Source organism: Pristis pectinata, chromosome 18, assembly GCF_009764475.1.
Source record: "Pristis pectinata isolate sPriPec2 chromosome 18, sPriPec2.1.pri, whole genome shotgun sequence".
Classification (NCBI taxonomy): domain Eukaryota; kingdom Metazoa; phylum Chordata; class Chondrichthyes; order Rhinopristiformes; family Pristidae; genus Pristis; species Pristis pectinata.
Genome location: NC_067422.1, coordinates 7254560 through 7271097, shown reverse-complemented (window position 1 = coordinate 7271097; position 16538 = coordinate 7254560). Strand labels below are relative to the sequence as shown.

The 16538-nt window shown below is 40.0% G+C and overlaps 1 protein-coding gene across 1 annotated transcript; it reads right to left on the bottom strand.

The window, feature by feature from the left end:
* Positions 1 to 3056: 3056 nt before the first annotated feature.
* On the bottom strand, positions 3057 to 16416 carry cenpx (centromere protein X). The gene is made up of 5 exons (XM_052033272.1): positions 16111 to 16416; positions 10120 to 10171; positions 9622 to 9675; positions 5980 to 6068; positions 3057 to 3662 (listed from the first exon to the last, which is right to left on the bottom strand). The coding sequence occupies exons 1-5, from the start codon at positions 16132 to 16134 to the stop codon at positions 3648 to 3650; spliced, it is 234 nt and encodes a 77-aa protein (XP_051889232.1). The 5' UTR covers positions 16135 to 16416; the 3' UTR covers positions 3057 to 3647.
* Positions 16417 to 16538: the final 122 nt, after the last annotated feature.

The window sequence follows — 16538 nt, the reverse complement described above, 5'->3', positions numbered from 1 at the left end:
GCATTTTCTATTTATCCCCCCCAAAAATTAGCTGCTCCTAAATTATTGTGGTGTCTCCTGTGTCAATAATGTCTGTTTCCCAAAAGATGTTTGAAACTCGGTTGGTGTGAGGAACAAATTGTCATATACACCAAGGTACAATGAAACTCCTTGCTCACATGAAGCTCAGAGTAAATATATATGGTACTGTATCCCCATAGGACATGGGGATTTCTTGGCACTTGGTCCTTCCTCCAAACAAATAGTGACTTATCTGAACACAAAATCGGTCCTCCTGTTGCAAGGTGAGAATGTCCAGGTGGGTGGGATCCTTGATCACGTTGGCTGCTTTTCTGAGGCAGTGAGAAGTGTAGAGTCCTGGAGAATAATTAGCCTAGTGCGATAGTTGCTCATTCACTAGGGTTTTGGAAATACTGTTAAATAAGCATCGCAAGCCTAAAATCTACAGGATCCACTTTCAAATAATGTTCTCCTCTGCTGTGGATACCGGGGTAATGTGACTTGACAGCATATGGAAATACACTGGAATAATTTTCAGTGGGTGCTCTGTTGTTAGACAATAGTGTAATTGTCACTGATGTATTGGTACAGTTCTTCGGGGAACATTCGGTGCACACAAAACATTTTTCCACGCCCTTGAAGGAGTTAGCTTAAGTAAGTTGTGACGTTCAGGAGTCATTGGAATGCAGCATAACAGTAGACCATGAAGCCTCATGTTTGCTCTGATTGATAGTCATTGAGATCCAGGCTGAATTTCTACATCAACCTATTTTCCCATCTCATCCCTAGAAACTTTGTATTGCAAAAGAAAACATTAATCCTGGTCCAGAAATATACTGAGCAGCCGCAAACCTCTGGGAATGAGCATTCCAAAAGTACAGTGCTCTGAGTTATATTAGATCCCTCAATCTTTTTTTTGTAAGTAAGTAGTTGTAAAACTGCAGTTGTGCACTGTGGTGGAAAGCTTGGCTAAGGGTTAAAGAATCGTGTAGCTGCAACAAATTCCATACACGGACCAAAGCTTCGATTAAATTTTTTTATATTAGTTTAGGAGATGTTGCAGATTTGGGACAATGTGTGAATACTCTTGGTCTTTCTATACAGACCTCGTCTATTCTACCTCTTTCTATACAGTAATTGGTTACCTGCTTATTTTCTAAGTTAACAACTCAGACAGACCAAGGCAGAACTGTGGTCATTAAATTGCTAGAAACAAGGGCAAAGGGAGAATTGTTCAGAAGATCTGAGATCTACAGGGAGAAAGGGGTGGGAATGGGGTGTGAATGTAGCATTGGAAAAGTAGAAACCGTTGAACAGAACTGGGAGATTACAGAGCAAAATAATCATGAGTTGTCAGGTGAATTCCGCATTAGAACTGCAGATTGATAACTGAAGGGGATCATGGACGTGTCCATGAAAACATTACAGTCACTAAAACAGAGCAGCAACAGTGTCTAGGGGAGTTTAGATGCATGGACATGGTGCTGATAACATTAACTACTTTGTGTACCTTACAGCAATTTTTAAACATCAACTTAATGTGAAACAGGAGTCTGTATTTATAAGGGTACAAGTCAACACAAACCCATGCACTTAAAGTAAAAAGTTTATCCTCATCTCAATCCGAGATGGCTGAGTTCTCCTCCTGAGACTAATCAGCCTTCATTCTCAACTCTGCAGCTAGGAAAGATACAGTTTCAATACAAATAATTGAGCCCTCTATAATTTGCTGTGTTTCATTGAGATCTTGTGTAAGTTTGTTCACTGGGAAATGATTGGAACATGTTACTCCTGGCTTAACTCTCCCCTTTTGGTATTAAATCTAATGAACCATGTTGTATCCCTCTATGCCAAGCACTTTTCCTACAGTTCAAAATTGCACACAATTATACCAAAGACCTATAAAATTACAACAAGACTACCTTACACACCAGCCTTTTAGAAAACAAAGGCCTATTGCACTTGTGACTAGATTGAGTCACAAGTGACCTCTGATACTGGAACACTGAGTTCCTCCAGCAGATTGTTTGATACCAGATTAATTTATTGCTTCTGTGCTTTAACTGTGATGTGTACCATAGTCCCCAAATACCAGTCCCACAGCATTTTAAAATAAAAATCCAATTTTCCATTCTTCTCACCTTGTACTCCATCTGCTGTCAACCTGCCCCCCTCCCTTTTCAATTTCTTACTACTGGTTGAATTTCACATCAAAGAACTTGCAGACATTGTGCCCTCAGCATGTTGACAGAGGATTCCCTTTGATAAAAACCCTTATACTAATGGATATAGCCATTTGCTACTTCTAATGCAGCAAACAATCTGCTGGAGGAACTCAGCAGGTCGAGCAGCATCTGTGGGAGGAAAGGAATAGTTGACATTCCTTCCCTCCCCCCCACAGATGCTGCTCGACCCACTGAGTTCCTCCAACAGATTGTTGCTCCAGATTCCAGCATCTGCCGTCTCGTGTCTGCTTTATACTTCTAATGTTAGAGCAACTGGCCTTCAATAGAGGTTGCCTTTTTTATCTTATAGTTGTTCTCAAACCCAAAAGAAGTTCTTGAAGATCAAAATCTCAATGAATGCTCCATATCTGTAGTATCGCACAAGGTGAGCTATCGCATCAAGGGGTTTTAACAGTAAATCCCATAAATTTTACCAGCAATATTAGAGTTCCACATTCATTAGATCTATAGTTCCCTGAATTTCTGCAAGTTATTCAGACCCTCTGCAATTAAAATCCCCACAATATGTCTACCATCCCTTTAATTCCATTTTGTCCATTTCTTTTTATTAAAGGGGCCAGTTTACTTTGTGTCCTTTTTATATACATAAAAGGTTTTGCAATTTTCATACACATAAAAGCTCTTCATTTGTTTATCTAACAATGCAAAGATTTATACAGAAAGTATGCCCCACTGCACAAAGTTCTTCCTATTTACAAAGACTGGTGATTTACTTAACAAGCCATTCAAAACCTTATGTATTAAAGAGGTCAGAATTAGTCAGTTCCTACAACCCAATAAGGAGCCAAGTGCAATAAGCAGACAAATTACAACAATTAGCTTCTGCTTTTAATAAGTGTACATGATGTTCTGGTTACAAAAGGCACACAGTCAACAATATTGATATCCAAAACATTTACTTTGTCTTCTCTTCCAGTTTTAATGGTTTCATGTACTGTGAACCTTGAATCTTCAAGGTTTCTCAAGTCATTGAATGCTTAACACAACATTATGAATTAGCGTTTGTTGAATCTTGGCTGGTCTTCAAAGCTTTTTCTAACCCATTGCCTTAAGACAGCACCTTTTTAAAAACTGATCCACCTGGGAACCAAAGTTTGAAACTCTATAGTTTAAAGACAAGAATGCCCATTCTGCTCTCCTGTGGTACAATATAGCTCCTTCAAAACACATGAAGGGAAAAATAGAATTAAATAATAATGGTTATAAGTAATGAAACACTGACATCAAATTCACAATATATATCACACTTAAACTGTGAAGAAGCAGTCCCATCAGCTCTACAACAGGTGACAGTGGTTTCAGCAGTATGATCATATTGTTTCGATGGAAAGGTTTGTGGTGGGCCAAAAGGGCCTGTTTCTGTGCTGTAAAATTAGCACCACCTGGCGGAAATATCTGATCCTAGAAATCCAGAAGCTGAAAGAAGAAAACATTTTAAATTAACTACAGTGGAAGTTTTACTCATGATGTGGACCATTTAATTTTAACAAGGATATAAATCGACAAGAACACATTGCATTTCCCATACACCACTAACTGCAGGGCAGTCAAACACTGCTAATTCCTGCCCCCTCAGGAGGTCGGTTCACCCCTCAAACTTTTTAAACTTTGAACTTTTCCACTCTAGTGTGAATAGTCCTGGTATCCAAATCTCATTGTAACTCACAATCCCAGTATATCCATGTGTTTTAAGTTTTATATGTACTTTCTGGAGCAGATGCCTTAACTTGTGCAATATGTTCCAATTATTCCCTTGGCCTCTTATCACTGTTGGCTTTGATAATGCATGGTCGGGGTGAGGTTTTGTGCATGAAAAGAAATGGAAGAACCTCAGACAAATTTAATACTGGTTCTCACCAAACACACAGCTGCAGATGCCAAATAATAATCAGGATGAGAGCTCTGGCTGATTCTCCCCTCCACATTCCAGGAATTCCTAGCTTTTTGCAGCATCCTAACTGAAAATACTCAGCATGGCTTAAGGATCAAGTCTGCCATCTGCTGGCTGTGTTCAACTCAGTTCCTCACAGGTTTATCTGAACCAGGGGCAGAATCTAAATGAGTGGCAGAAACATTGGTCTATCCCAGTGAGAGTTAATTAACTATTGTGGTTATCAATACAAGATCAGCACGAGGACAGGCACAATGTCACTCATGTATTCAACTGGACAAAGTATTCTAATTCTATGATTTCATATTCCTTTGTTATAATCTAAGGAATTTTTTAAATGATGGCAGTCTTCATCATAACACTTGTTTCTGATAAAGCATTGTATGCTATAATAATCTTGTGAAAGAATATCTCAACTTCTATTCTCCTCAGTAAATCTGTCTGCTTTCGAATCAGACTTTTAAACACACAAATAATTTGAAAACTTTTCAATTCCCTCTGGGCTTTAAATGATCAGAATACCTCAAACTGTAATTATACGCTCAGGATTATTTTGCAGTACCCTTTCCATTGTTCCGATTTACTTCCTGCAATGGGATTCTCAAAACCAAACCGCCCCAACTGGAACTCAGTCAAGTTGAGTTTATTGTCATATGCACAACTACAATGAAAAACTTGCTTGCAGCAACATCTCAGGCACATAGGTTCAGACAACACATATCATAAATTATACCAGACAGTGAAGAACGCTACAAATCCATAAAATGTCCTGAAAATATGAAAACCAGATGCACATGGATTTTAAAATTTAAATCATCAATCCAATTTTACGGAATTATCTATGCTCCAAAACCTGTCTTTCAATTTTAATCTTACTTATCACACATCCTTCTTCACCGTTATACCTGCAACCACACGCCACCCTGAGAACGGAGCCCACATTTCTGTGCACTGAACCTTGTCACATTCCTGAACAGGTGTGCTCTTGTACTGTGCCACGATTAGCTCAGCCTGCAGCTGATTCCTCATAATGCCATGTGCCTTCACTTTCATACGGGGCATCTATGCAAGTCTCCTGATAAAGGGAGCATTAGTGGTGTTTATCATTTCATCCATTGGTCACTGAAACCCTTTACAAGGCTATTACTTGCTTATGTTGACTATTTTCATCCCAAATAGTGGTAATGGACAATTGATGGAAAATACAGGAAATTAAACACTAGAATTTGGTCACATGGGAATGATTTTGTCTAAATTTCAACTCCGACACTTTTCTTCCCATTAGCAATTTGCCAATGTAAAATGTTAGATTGTGTTAAGGATTAAACTGATTTACAGTGATAGGTCATCTGCCAAAGAAATATTCAGTGATTTATTTCTTGAGCATTTTGCCAAATTGAATGTTAAAAATTAACACGGATTTTATAGAACGAGCAGTTTTCCTAACGTCTCGTTTAAAAACAGCCACAAACATTGAATTGCAAGTTTTTTTTTCTGAAAGCTGTTTTCATTATAAAGTTTGTTTCCCCCTTTCCTCAATATAGAATAAAGAATCTGTGCTCCTTCTACTCGAATAAAAACTGCTAAGTCTATTCACATGGGAGATATACACGGTGCTTGTCCCCTTCAGACTGGGGAAATCTGACTATGCAGTAACTGTAACCATTGATGTAAGCACTTTGACATGTGCTGCAGACAAGTGGAGGACGAGGCAAGATGATATGACGAGATAGTTCCATTCTCTCTCCATTACACTCAAGTTTTGATTTCAATAAAGACAGAACTTTCTTTAAGCTTTCCCCTAGCAGAGTCTGCAAGCTTTAGTACATGTCATTTACATACCAGCTGAGGCAAAACCTTCTCAAAATGGTCAATCTCTGCTGCCTTAGAGTCTTCAGAGGAAGCCTGTCTGGCTGTTCGAGCTGCTGCCTCTGGATGCAATGCAACAGGGAAAAGGGATTTGTATTAAAAATAACTACAACAAAAAAAAAATCACTCAACTCATGCAGCTAAGTTCAAGCCACCAGTTCAAGAAAGTCCCTCAACTCTGGTGCTATAAGTGGCATTTGCAATTCGTATTGATTTCTGAGGAAACAAAATCTGTAAACTACAAACTCTCTGCACTTATAGAACTACAAGGTTGTTCATAGAAGGGAAAATAAAAATCAATTAAATTTTAAATACAGTCAGGGAGGGGATATGATAATATTCACATCTCACTGAAAGGCAAAAACATTATAAAAAGAGGAGGTGTAAAGGAATTTCAGGCAAAAACCTAAACTGGTGACGGGAGGGTAAACCAGAGGCTAGAGCTGGAGAACACACATCGTGGGCCGAAGGGCCCATTCCTGCGCTGTGCTGTTCTGGTCTATGTTCTAGAATGCATTTATAAGGCTAGAGATAGAGAGTGGAAACCATGAATGGGATTTTAAATATCAAGATGTGAATTTGAGGGGAAAAAAAGGATTCGTGGACTGGTGACCAACATAGCACTTAATGAGTGCTAGGATCATTGTTTTGGAGGTTTATGAGAGAGAAAGGGTGGGGTATGGGGTTGGAAGAGCTAAGCTGAAGTACAAAAGCTTGGGAGAAAGTTTTAGCAGAACCTGTGCTGTGTCAGGGCAGAGAGAGAGATATTACATGTGGAAGTAGTGAAGATTAGGATAGATGGTATATGGAAGACATCAAGATCAAGTAGTGTGCAGAGGTGAACAGTCTGATTCAGCTTTGACTGGGGAAGAAATGGAATTAGGGCCAAGGACCAGGAGTTGCTAGTAGCAGTCAGATTACATCTTGTTTTTTTTTAAATGTTTAACTCAGACATTTTGACTCCTCTTCAACTGGTTTTCCATTACCTCAGTGTTACAACCTGGATGATGAAGACCTTTAGAGAGGCGACTAGGGTGACAAAGGAGGAGTGGGTTGCTATCAGGATATACGCAGCCTCTAGTCGTGTGTTTGTGTGATAATGACATTTTCAGAGAGGACACATTTATCTCATCACAAAAAGACAGGATTTGAGCAAAAGATCAGAGTAGTTGTTAAGTTATGCTTGGATTAAAAATAATGACACATTCAATTTCTACCCATGTTCCATATGCAGGAGGAACAGAAAAGTATTCAAATTCTGATAGAAGTATGCAAGATTATGAGAGGCATAGATTAGGGTAGATGGTCAAAATCTTTTTCCCCATGGTAGGGGTATCAAACACAGAAGGTGTAGCTTTCAGGTGAGAGGCAAGAGAATTAAAGGGGATCTTATGGGTAGATTTTTGTAAACAGAGTGGTTTGATATCTGGAACACACTGCCAGAGGAGGTGGAATCAGATACAATTACTGCGTTTAAGCATTTAGACACTTAAATAAGCCAGGCATAGTCCTGATGTGGGCAAATGGTGTAGATGGGCCAAAGGGTCAGCATGGATGTGGTGGGTGAAAGGGCTTGCTTCTGTGCTGTACAACTCTATGATTACTTATAATCAAAAAAAAACTTGTAATTGAAATCATAATGAGCTCAAAATTTAGTCTGATCAAGCTGGAACCAGTTTAAAATTAGTAGATTAATTTGTATTTTTTTTCTGCAACAGTTAATATCTTTTCAGTTTGAGTAGTTCATCTGCAGTCTTAAGTGGAAAAAAATCATGCACATCTCCATCTTTACTTTGATGTAGGGTGCATTTATAAAGTGATTAATTGAACTAATGCCCATAAGCTTAGACTATTACTCTAACAATGAGTTCAAATCCTATCACAGTTGCTGGGAAGTTCAAAGTATTTACAAGACTCCATTAATCTCACACACATAGGGCTTTGGTGATGCCGGATTGGCAGCTTTTCCAGACTGTTGGACATTACTCCCATTAATCATAGAACAGTACAGTACAATACAGGCCCTTCGGCCCACAATGTTGTGCTGACCTTTAAACCTTGCCAACACCTCATTAACACACCAACATACTTTTACGTCACTTTGTTTAGATGTTACACAGTAATATAATGAGTTTTCCAGGGCCCCAGTGAGTTTCAAGCGGGCACAGGGAAAATAGGGCCCCAGTGAGTCAGACACTGAACCATCAGGATTTCTGCAGAACTGGTAAATTATCAGGAGTTTACTGTAAATAAACATGGAGCAGTAAGTCATTATCATCAATGTGACCATGAAACAACCAGAATATGTAAACATTCCTGTGGTTCACTGATGTACTTCTGGGAAGAAAAGTTTTCATCATTTATTATGTCCTACGATCCATGATTGGTATTTGTCCTCTGAAATGGCTCAGCACACCACTCAGCTTAGAGCTAAACAGGGACGATACATCAAAAATCAAAAGTACAGATGCCAGAAACGCAATATAAACACAGAAAATGTTACTCAGCAGGTTAAGCAGCATCTGTGGAGAGAGAAACAGAACTACCATTTCAGGTAACTGATCTTTCAGAGTGACACAGGTTAAAGATTTAAAAAATAACTCTCAAATTGCAAAGAAAGGGGAAAGGAGTGAAGGAAGTAATGACAAGTAGTGGTGGGGTATCAGCACCAACTGAAAGACTGATCAAGCCAGTGAATAACAGAAGGCCAATTTTTCCCTAATTCACATCCCATGAACAAACAAGTAAAAAAAAGCTATTAAAACACAGATAATTTTGTTGTTGATATTGGTGCAATCATAGCAAAAGCTTCCCTTCCCTGAACCCACTGTTTACTTGACTAAGAACAATGCTCATAGCTGGTTTCAACTCAGATAATTTTTTTAAAAATATTTAATGTTTACTGGCCTGTACGAAATAGTGTTTAGACTGCACTTGGAATATAGTTTGCAGTTCTGGTCGCCATACAATAGGAAGGATATGATTGAGCTAGAGGGTGCAGAACAGATTCACGAGGATGTTGCCAGAACTAGAGGGCTTGAGTTATAAGGAGAGATTGGATAGGTTAGGACTGTTTTCTCTGGAGTGGAGGAGGCTGAAGGGTGACCTTATGGTGGTTTCTAAAATTATGACAGGCATAGATAGAGTAGATAGTCACAGTATTTTTCCAGTCAGGGGAGTCTAAAACTAAGGTGAGAGGGGAAAGATTTAAAGGAGATCTGAGAGGCAAGTTTATCCATACAGAGGATGGTGTGTAAATGGAATGAGCTGCCAGAGGAGGTGGTAGAGGCAAGTACAGTTACAACATTTAAAAAACATTTGGACAGGAGAGGTTTAGAGGGATATGGGCCAAATGCAGGCAAATGGGATCAACTTTGATGGGCATCTTGATTAGCATGGTTGAGTTGGGCAGAAGGGCCTGTTTCCATGCTGTATAACACTATGAACCTATGACAGTTTATATAGTACTCATATTTTTTGTTAAATCATGCCAATCAGTTGGATCAAATAACTTTGGTAACTTTAACATAATCCGATCTTAATGTACTCAAAGTCCTGTACATCCTATGAAATACAATAATTCTCTGTACACAATCACTTATCTTGCAAGCTTACCTATCACAAATAACTTTACCATTTCACACATAATGATGACAGCATCGCCATTGACTGCAAATAAACAGGAAACATTAGATTAAGTAGTTAAAGGCTTTTAAAAATCTTATTTCTCACAACAGCAATCAGTCTCCACTCCTTACTGCTTACCATCTATGGGAGAATTACTTGCAGTGAGAGAAGTCCACCTTTAGCAGAACAACATACAAGTTTGATATGAATGATTTCTCAATGGAATACTTTGTTTTAAAATATATTTATTTGACATTATCTTCTTACTTCTTGCACAATGGCAGGAAAAGGAATTTTTTTTTTTAGCAAACTCGTTTGAAAATGGAACAACTTTAGGCTTTGCCCTACAATGCCACACAACATTGCACTAATAGATTTTAGCATTTTAATCATGTGTCATTTCTTAAATGAATGCATATAGATTTAGCATCTATAACTATGTAACACTTTTAAAAGACTGTTCTACATGGAGTAAAATAAACTTACCTTTGGTTTTCTGATCCGTAAAATAGAAGTACAGTAACTTACTGATCAATTCCTGGAACAAAAAGTGACATAGTGAATAGCGTCACTGGGAACAGAGTGTAATCAAGTCACTAATACACATCTGTTACCTTCAAAAATTGTTCAAATCTGAAGTTTGCACCTTTTCATTTTTCAGGAATGAGTGGACAACAGCGTTGATTTACGATACAATACAGAGATGGAAATTAATCAAGTCTGACTGGAACATTTTTAGTTTATAACATTTCATAGTGTTCTATTTGACATGAATTTCTGTAAAAACCAAGCATCCTGCTGTAAGGTGTGATACAGGTGTGATAATGGAGCCAACTATAATTCCAAGCAAACTCATCACCAAACTCTGAGACCTGGGATTCAACACCTTCCTCTGTAACTGGATCCTTGACTTTCTGACCAACAGGCCGCAATCAGCGAGGATAGGCAGCAATACCTCCAGCACGACTATTCTCAACACTGGTGCCCCACAAGGCTGCATACTCAGCCCTCCACTCTACTCCCTATACACTCATGACTGTGTGGACAGAGTCTGCTCTAATTCCATCTACAAGTTTGTAAATGATACCACCATAGTAGGCTGTACCTCAAATAACAATGAGTCAGAGTACAGGAAGGAGAGCCTAGTGACATGATGTCATGACAACAACCTTTCCCTCAGTGTCAGCAAAACAAAAGACCTGGTCATTGACTTCAGGAAAGGGGACAGCGTACATGCACCTGTCTACATCAATGGTGCTGAGGTCGAGAGGGTTGAGAGCTTCAAGTTCCTAGGAGTGAACATCACCAATATCCTGTCCTGGTCCAACCACGTAGACGCCATGGCCAAGAAAGCTCACCAGCACTACTTCCTCAGGAGGCTAAAGAAATTTGGCATGTCCCCTTTGACACTCACCAACTTTTATTGATGCACCATAGATAGCATCCCATCTGGATGCAACACAGTTTGGTATGGCAACTGCTCTGCCCAAGACCGCAAGAAACTGCAGAGAGTTGTGGACACAGCCCGGCGCATCAAAGGAAACCAGCCTCCCCTCCATGGACTCTGTCTATACCTCTCGCTGCCTTGGTGAAGCAGCCAGCATAATCAAAGACCCCACCCACCCGGGACATTCTCTCTTCTCCCATCAGGCAGAAGATACAGGAGCCTGAGGGCATGTACCACCAGGGTCAAGGACAGCTTCTGTCCCACTGTGATATTTCAGAATATTGGATAGTTCCCTTATATGATGAGATGGACCCTTGACCTCACAATCTACCTTGTTGCACCTTATTGTCTACCTGCAATGCACTTCCCTGTAGCTGTGACACTTTACTCTGTGCTGTTATTGTTTTTACCCATACTATCTCAATGCACTCTGTACTAACATATCTGCACTAATGAATTGATCTGTACGAACAGTATGCAAGACAAGATTTTTCACTGTACCTTGGTACAAGTGACAATAATACACCAATACCAACTATAAGTCCTAATGAGGATTTGCTGTAGCTCATTAGCCATTCTTACCTTCTCTTACAATTCCTCAACAAAATACCACAACACCTTAAGTAGATCATTTATAGTTAGTTCAACACAATATAGCTGATTAAAAATAGTAATAGTAAAAAAAACTTCAAAATGCTATAGTTAAAATTGGTTTAAAATCTGCAATACCTTCATGCAATTTAAAACATGACGTCCTGACATTTTGATTCAGAATAGCATAACTGGTGGGTTTGATAATAAAAACAGAAAATACTGGAAATAGTCAGGTCAGGCAGCATCTGTGACAGGAGTAACAGTTTTTTTTGGTCAATACCTTTCATCAGGATGAGGATAAGTTAAAATAACAAGTATATTTTAAGTTGTGGATAAGGAGGAAGGGCAGAGAGAACAAAAGGGAATGTCTGTGATAGGGTCGAGAGCAAGAGGGACTGGATGACACAAGTGATGTCGATGGCAGCTGAGAGACTGGCGAAGACTTCATAAGCATAGCTGATCTGTCTGGAGGAGATCAAGCATCTGCCTGTTTACCCTTGTATATACTGAATGACTCAGTCTCCACATTCTCTGCAGTAGGGAATTCCAAATCATGATCCTCAGAAGAAATTTCTCCATCTTGAATGGACAACCTCTTATTCTGAAACTATGCCCCCTCATTCTGGATACCCCCACAAGAAACTTCCTCTCAGCATCCACCCTGTCAATCCCCCTCAAAATCTTATAAAATCACCTCTTATGCTTCTAAACTTTGAGTATCGACTCAGCCTCTCTTCATACGCAAACCCTTCATCCCAGGAATCAACCTGGTGAACCTTCTCTGCACAGCCTCCAATGCAGGTGTATCTTTCCTTAAATATGAAGACCAGGTTCTGTTTCACTAGTTCCCTGTAAAATTGCACCAAAACACCCTACCTTTATAGTCCATACCCCTGGGAAAATTCAAGGAGTCCCTACACAAGGCAGGATGGGAAGAAGTACATTTAAGTTAGCACCTTACCCCAAATGTTTTTCCAGTACGTTGCTGACTGCATTGGTGCCAATTTCCGCACTCATACAGAACTCAAATGTATTACTTCAGCTGTCACTTCCCACTCTGCTCTCACCTTCACCTGGTCCATTTCTGACTCTTCCCTTCCTTTTCTAGACATCTATCCCCATTTCAGGGGACAGGCTAGTGACAAACATCCATTGCAAGCCTACATACACGCACAGCTCTCTCTCCTATCCTTCCTCCCACATTGCCTCTGGCAAGAACTTCATCAAAGCAAACATGGAAATGGAAGAACTAGGAGAACAGAATGATGAGATCTTACATCCAGTGCCTCCGAGATATTTCTCTTCTTCCTGAACCATGGCTTCCCCTCTACCAAAGTTAGCAAAGGCCTTGACCACATCTCATCCATTTCCTGCAACCTTATTCACCTGTTCTTCTCCTGAACAATGCAAGGATAGAATTCCCCTACCCTCACCTTCCACCTCATCAACTTCAGTGAGGAACAGATCATCCTTCACAATTTCCACCAGCTTTCAAAAGATTTGATCAAACACATCTTTCCCTCTCCTTTAAGCACTTCAAAAGAGACCCAATTCCCCGGTCAGCTTTGCCATCCTCACAAGCCACTCCCCTTCTTTTGGCACATTCTTATGCAATAACAGATGCAGCAACACTTGTCTTTTTACCTCATCCCTTCCCACCTTCCACAGACACAAACATCCTTCTGAGTTGCTGAAACCAATTGCAGGTTGGGTGACCACTTCATAGGGCACCCATGTCCAGTTTGCAAGGGTAACAGTTGCCTGTCACTTTAATTCTCCATCAACTCCCTCTCTAACCAATCTGCCTCTTCTTCCATCTGGGCAGATTGCAGCCTTCTGGACTCAATACTGAATTTTACAACTTATGCCTCTTACATTTGAGAGGTATTTAGACAGACTCATGAACAGGCAGGGAATTGAGGGAAATAGACCACATGCAGGCAAATATGCAGTTTAATTTGCATCATGGTTGGCAGACATAGCGAGCTGATGGGCCTGTTCTTATGTTGTATTGTTTTATGTTCTGGTAACTTTATTTCCTTGTATCAGAACCAGACATATATGTTGCAATTCATCCACGCATGATTTTGCTTAGTGTTCTCTCTCCATTAGTACCGCCTGACCTTCTGAACACATTCTTCAGCCCTGCATTTTACAACTTTATGTTCCTTTGTTTGTACATTCACTCACAGACTAGATGATCTCGACAACTTATACCCATGGCAACCCTGCCATCACCCTCTATATTCCTTTGTCCTATCCATCCCTCCCCACCTTCTCTGCAACTTAAAACTAACATTTTCTCTCTTCCCCAGTTCTGATTAAGGATCTTTGACCTGAAATGTTAATTCTTTCTTTTTCCACAGATACTGCCTGATATGTTGAGCATTTCCAGCATTTGTTTTATTTCACTTTCAAACTCAAATGTAAAATTCTATCCCATTATAGTCACTCTTTCCTTAATGCACATTAACAATATAGATTATTAATTAACCTTTCCTTATTGCACAGTGATCTAAAACAGCCTTCTAGCTAGTTGGTTCCTCAACACATAACTACATAACCATCCTGTATACATTCCACGAATATGTCCTCCATCTTATTACCACTAATTTGACTTGTTTAATGTATAAATAACTCTCTCGTGTTTTCTGTTGCTTAGTTCCACCCAGATAGATTCTAATTCTACACTACCATCTGCCAAGCCAATTTGATTTTACAGCACTGATCTTACCCCTTATTAACAGTGCCACTCCATCTCTTCTTTTCTGTCCATCCTTCCAAGGTGATGAATGTCCTCAAACATTCAACTCTCAGCTTTGGTCACCCTGCAGCTGTTTCCACAATGGCAATTTGAACATATACAGTTTAATTACCATTGTGGAATCAAGGCAGTTATTGAAGGTACACATACCAAATTAAATCCAACAACCTAGAAAAAGGAAGATAGTCTCATCTTACATCCCAACTCATGCTTGTCACATCCTTGGAAGTGCGAGCTAACCTGCAAGTCATTCTGCTGCCACAGGCCATTGGCAGGAGACCCAAAGAGCTGAGCCAAAATAAAAGATTGCTGGAAGACCAAGGATTGAAAGAGGAGTGCGAATTTGCATGCCAGAGACAAGGGTGTGCTCCTAGGACCACATCCTTAACTGAAAGGGGCCTTTCTTGTTACCTGTGTAATCTGCCAACAGTTGGTGCAATTACTTACTTATTGTTTTTAAGGCTCACAAGCACCCCCCCCCCCCCCCAGGAGTATATTGATAGCAGAAATTAGGTTCACAAATTAAAAAAAATAAAGAAATCAGTGAAAAATAGATAAGGGTCATCTTATGTCCAAAGTCTTCTAAATCTTCTCTGGCAAAATGCTTAACCACAGTTTGTTAATTACTGTTTAAACAACTGTGTGCAAATTGGAGTGCCAACTACAAAGTCACTAATAAACAGCTTGGCTATCACCTTGAGTTAGTAATTTTTATGTCTTGTATTGTACTGCTGCCACAAAACAACAAATTTCACAGCAAATGTCAGTGATAAACCTGATTCTGCCCTCCATAATTCCCTGGCCACCATCACAGATTGAACCACAGTTTATCAACTCAGTAACTGTAACAAAGCTTCATAATTCTTCTCGATCACTAAAATCGCCACCACATCTGCTCCTTTCAGCCCACTTTGCTTGTTTTGGATGAAGCTTCTTAAAAAAAAACTCAGGATTTCCTCTGGAGACACAAGAGAATGCAAATGCTGGAATCTGAGCAACGCACAAAACGCTAGTGGACCTCAGCGGGTCAGGCAGCACCTATGGAGGGAAATGGACAGTCAGCGTTTCGGGTCGAGACCCTTCATCTAGAGTGGAAAGAAAGAAGGGAGATAGCCAGTCCATTCTCTCTTTCCAGTCCAGATGAAGGGTCTCGACCCAAACCATCGACTGTCCATTTCCCTCCACAGTGCTGCCTGACATGATGAGTTCCTCCAGCATTTTGTACGTTGCTCAAGATTTTCTCTGATCAAGTTAAGGAAATTCTAATAATCTCAACAACGCATGGAAGCAACTCGTTGACTCTAAGAGCAAAAATATCATCAGATACCTCCTGCTTATTTTACCCATTCAGCCAACCCTTTCCCATAATTTTTATATACGCTAACCCTGAACCCATATTTTAATGCTTCTTCTAATGCTGCAATTTCCACGGCAGGAAAGTTCTTTCAGTAATTACCACATTGCAAGCTAAAAACAAGTCGGAAAGGCCTGAAGAATAGAATCTGTAGGCGGTGAAAATTCATCAGATTGAATTGAAACCCACACACACCCCAAATATTTGCAACTGAAGCAGCAGCCATAAAATTAAAGCTGGCATCAGGGAACTGAGGTTGCATAAATACTTGCGTTAAAGATAAAATACAACCGCCTACTACAAGGATAATGAACTTACTTTCTTAAATTTGGCGGATTCCATCCTTACCCAACTCTCTGCTGAGCCCACCTCCGTCACTAGCTTCCCTGATATGATTCGCCGAAGTCGCAAATGACGTCCTACAACTCCACCTTATTGCCGTTATGATTGGCCAGTTCCGCCATCAATCAATTACCCTCACGCCCCCGCCTGTTTTGACGACAAATGTGAGGCGTACCGGCAGCTCAGTTATTGATTGGTCGGCTTCACCATCAATCATTTTTTTTGGTACGCTATTTGGCGCTACGCAAACAACACGTGACAATACAAGTTACTGATTGGCTAGTTCCACCATCAATCAGTCACTCTGCCTCTTACGTTTACACCATCAGCAAGTGACGAGCGCGGTTGCTGACTTTAATCACCAGTCGTTTATCCCACATCTAACCACTGAACGTTTACAGGCT

Excerpts from the sequence above, each read along its gene's own strand:
- cenpx (XM_052033272.1), bottom strand. The coding sequence starts at position 16,134 with ATGGAATCCGCCAAATTTAAGAAA. Across the intron at positions 10,172-16,110 it reads AATCCGCCAAATTTAAGAAA|GAATTGATCAGTAAGTTACT; the intron begins GTAAGTTCATTA and ends TTTTTGTTCCAG. Across the intron at positions 9,676-10,119 it reads TACGGATCAGAAAACCAAAG|TCAATGGCGATGCTGTCATC; the intron begins GTAAGTTTATTT and ends GTTTATTTGCAG.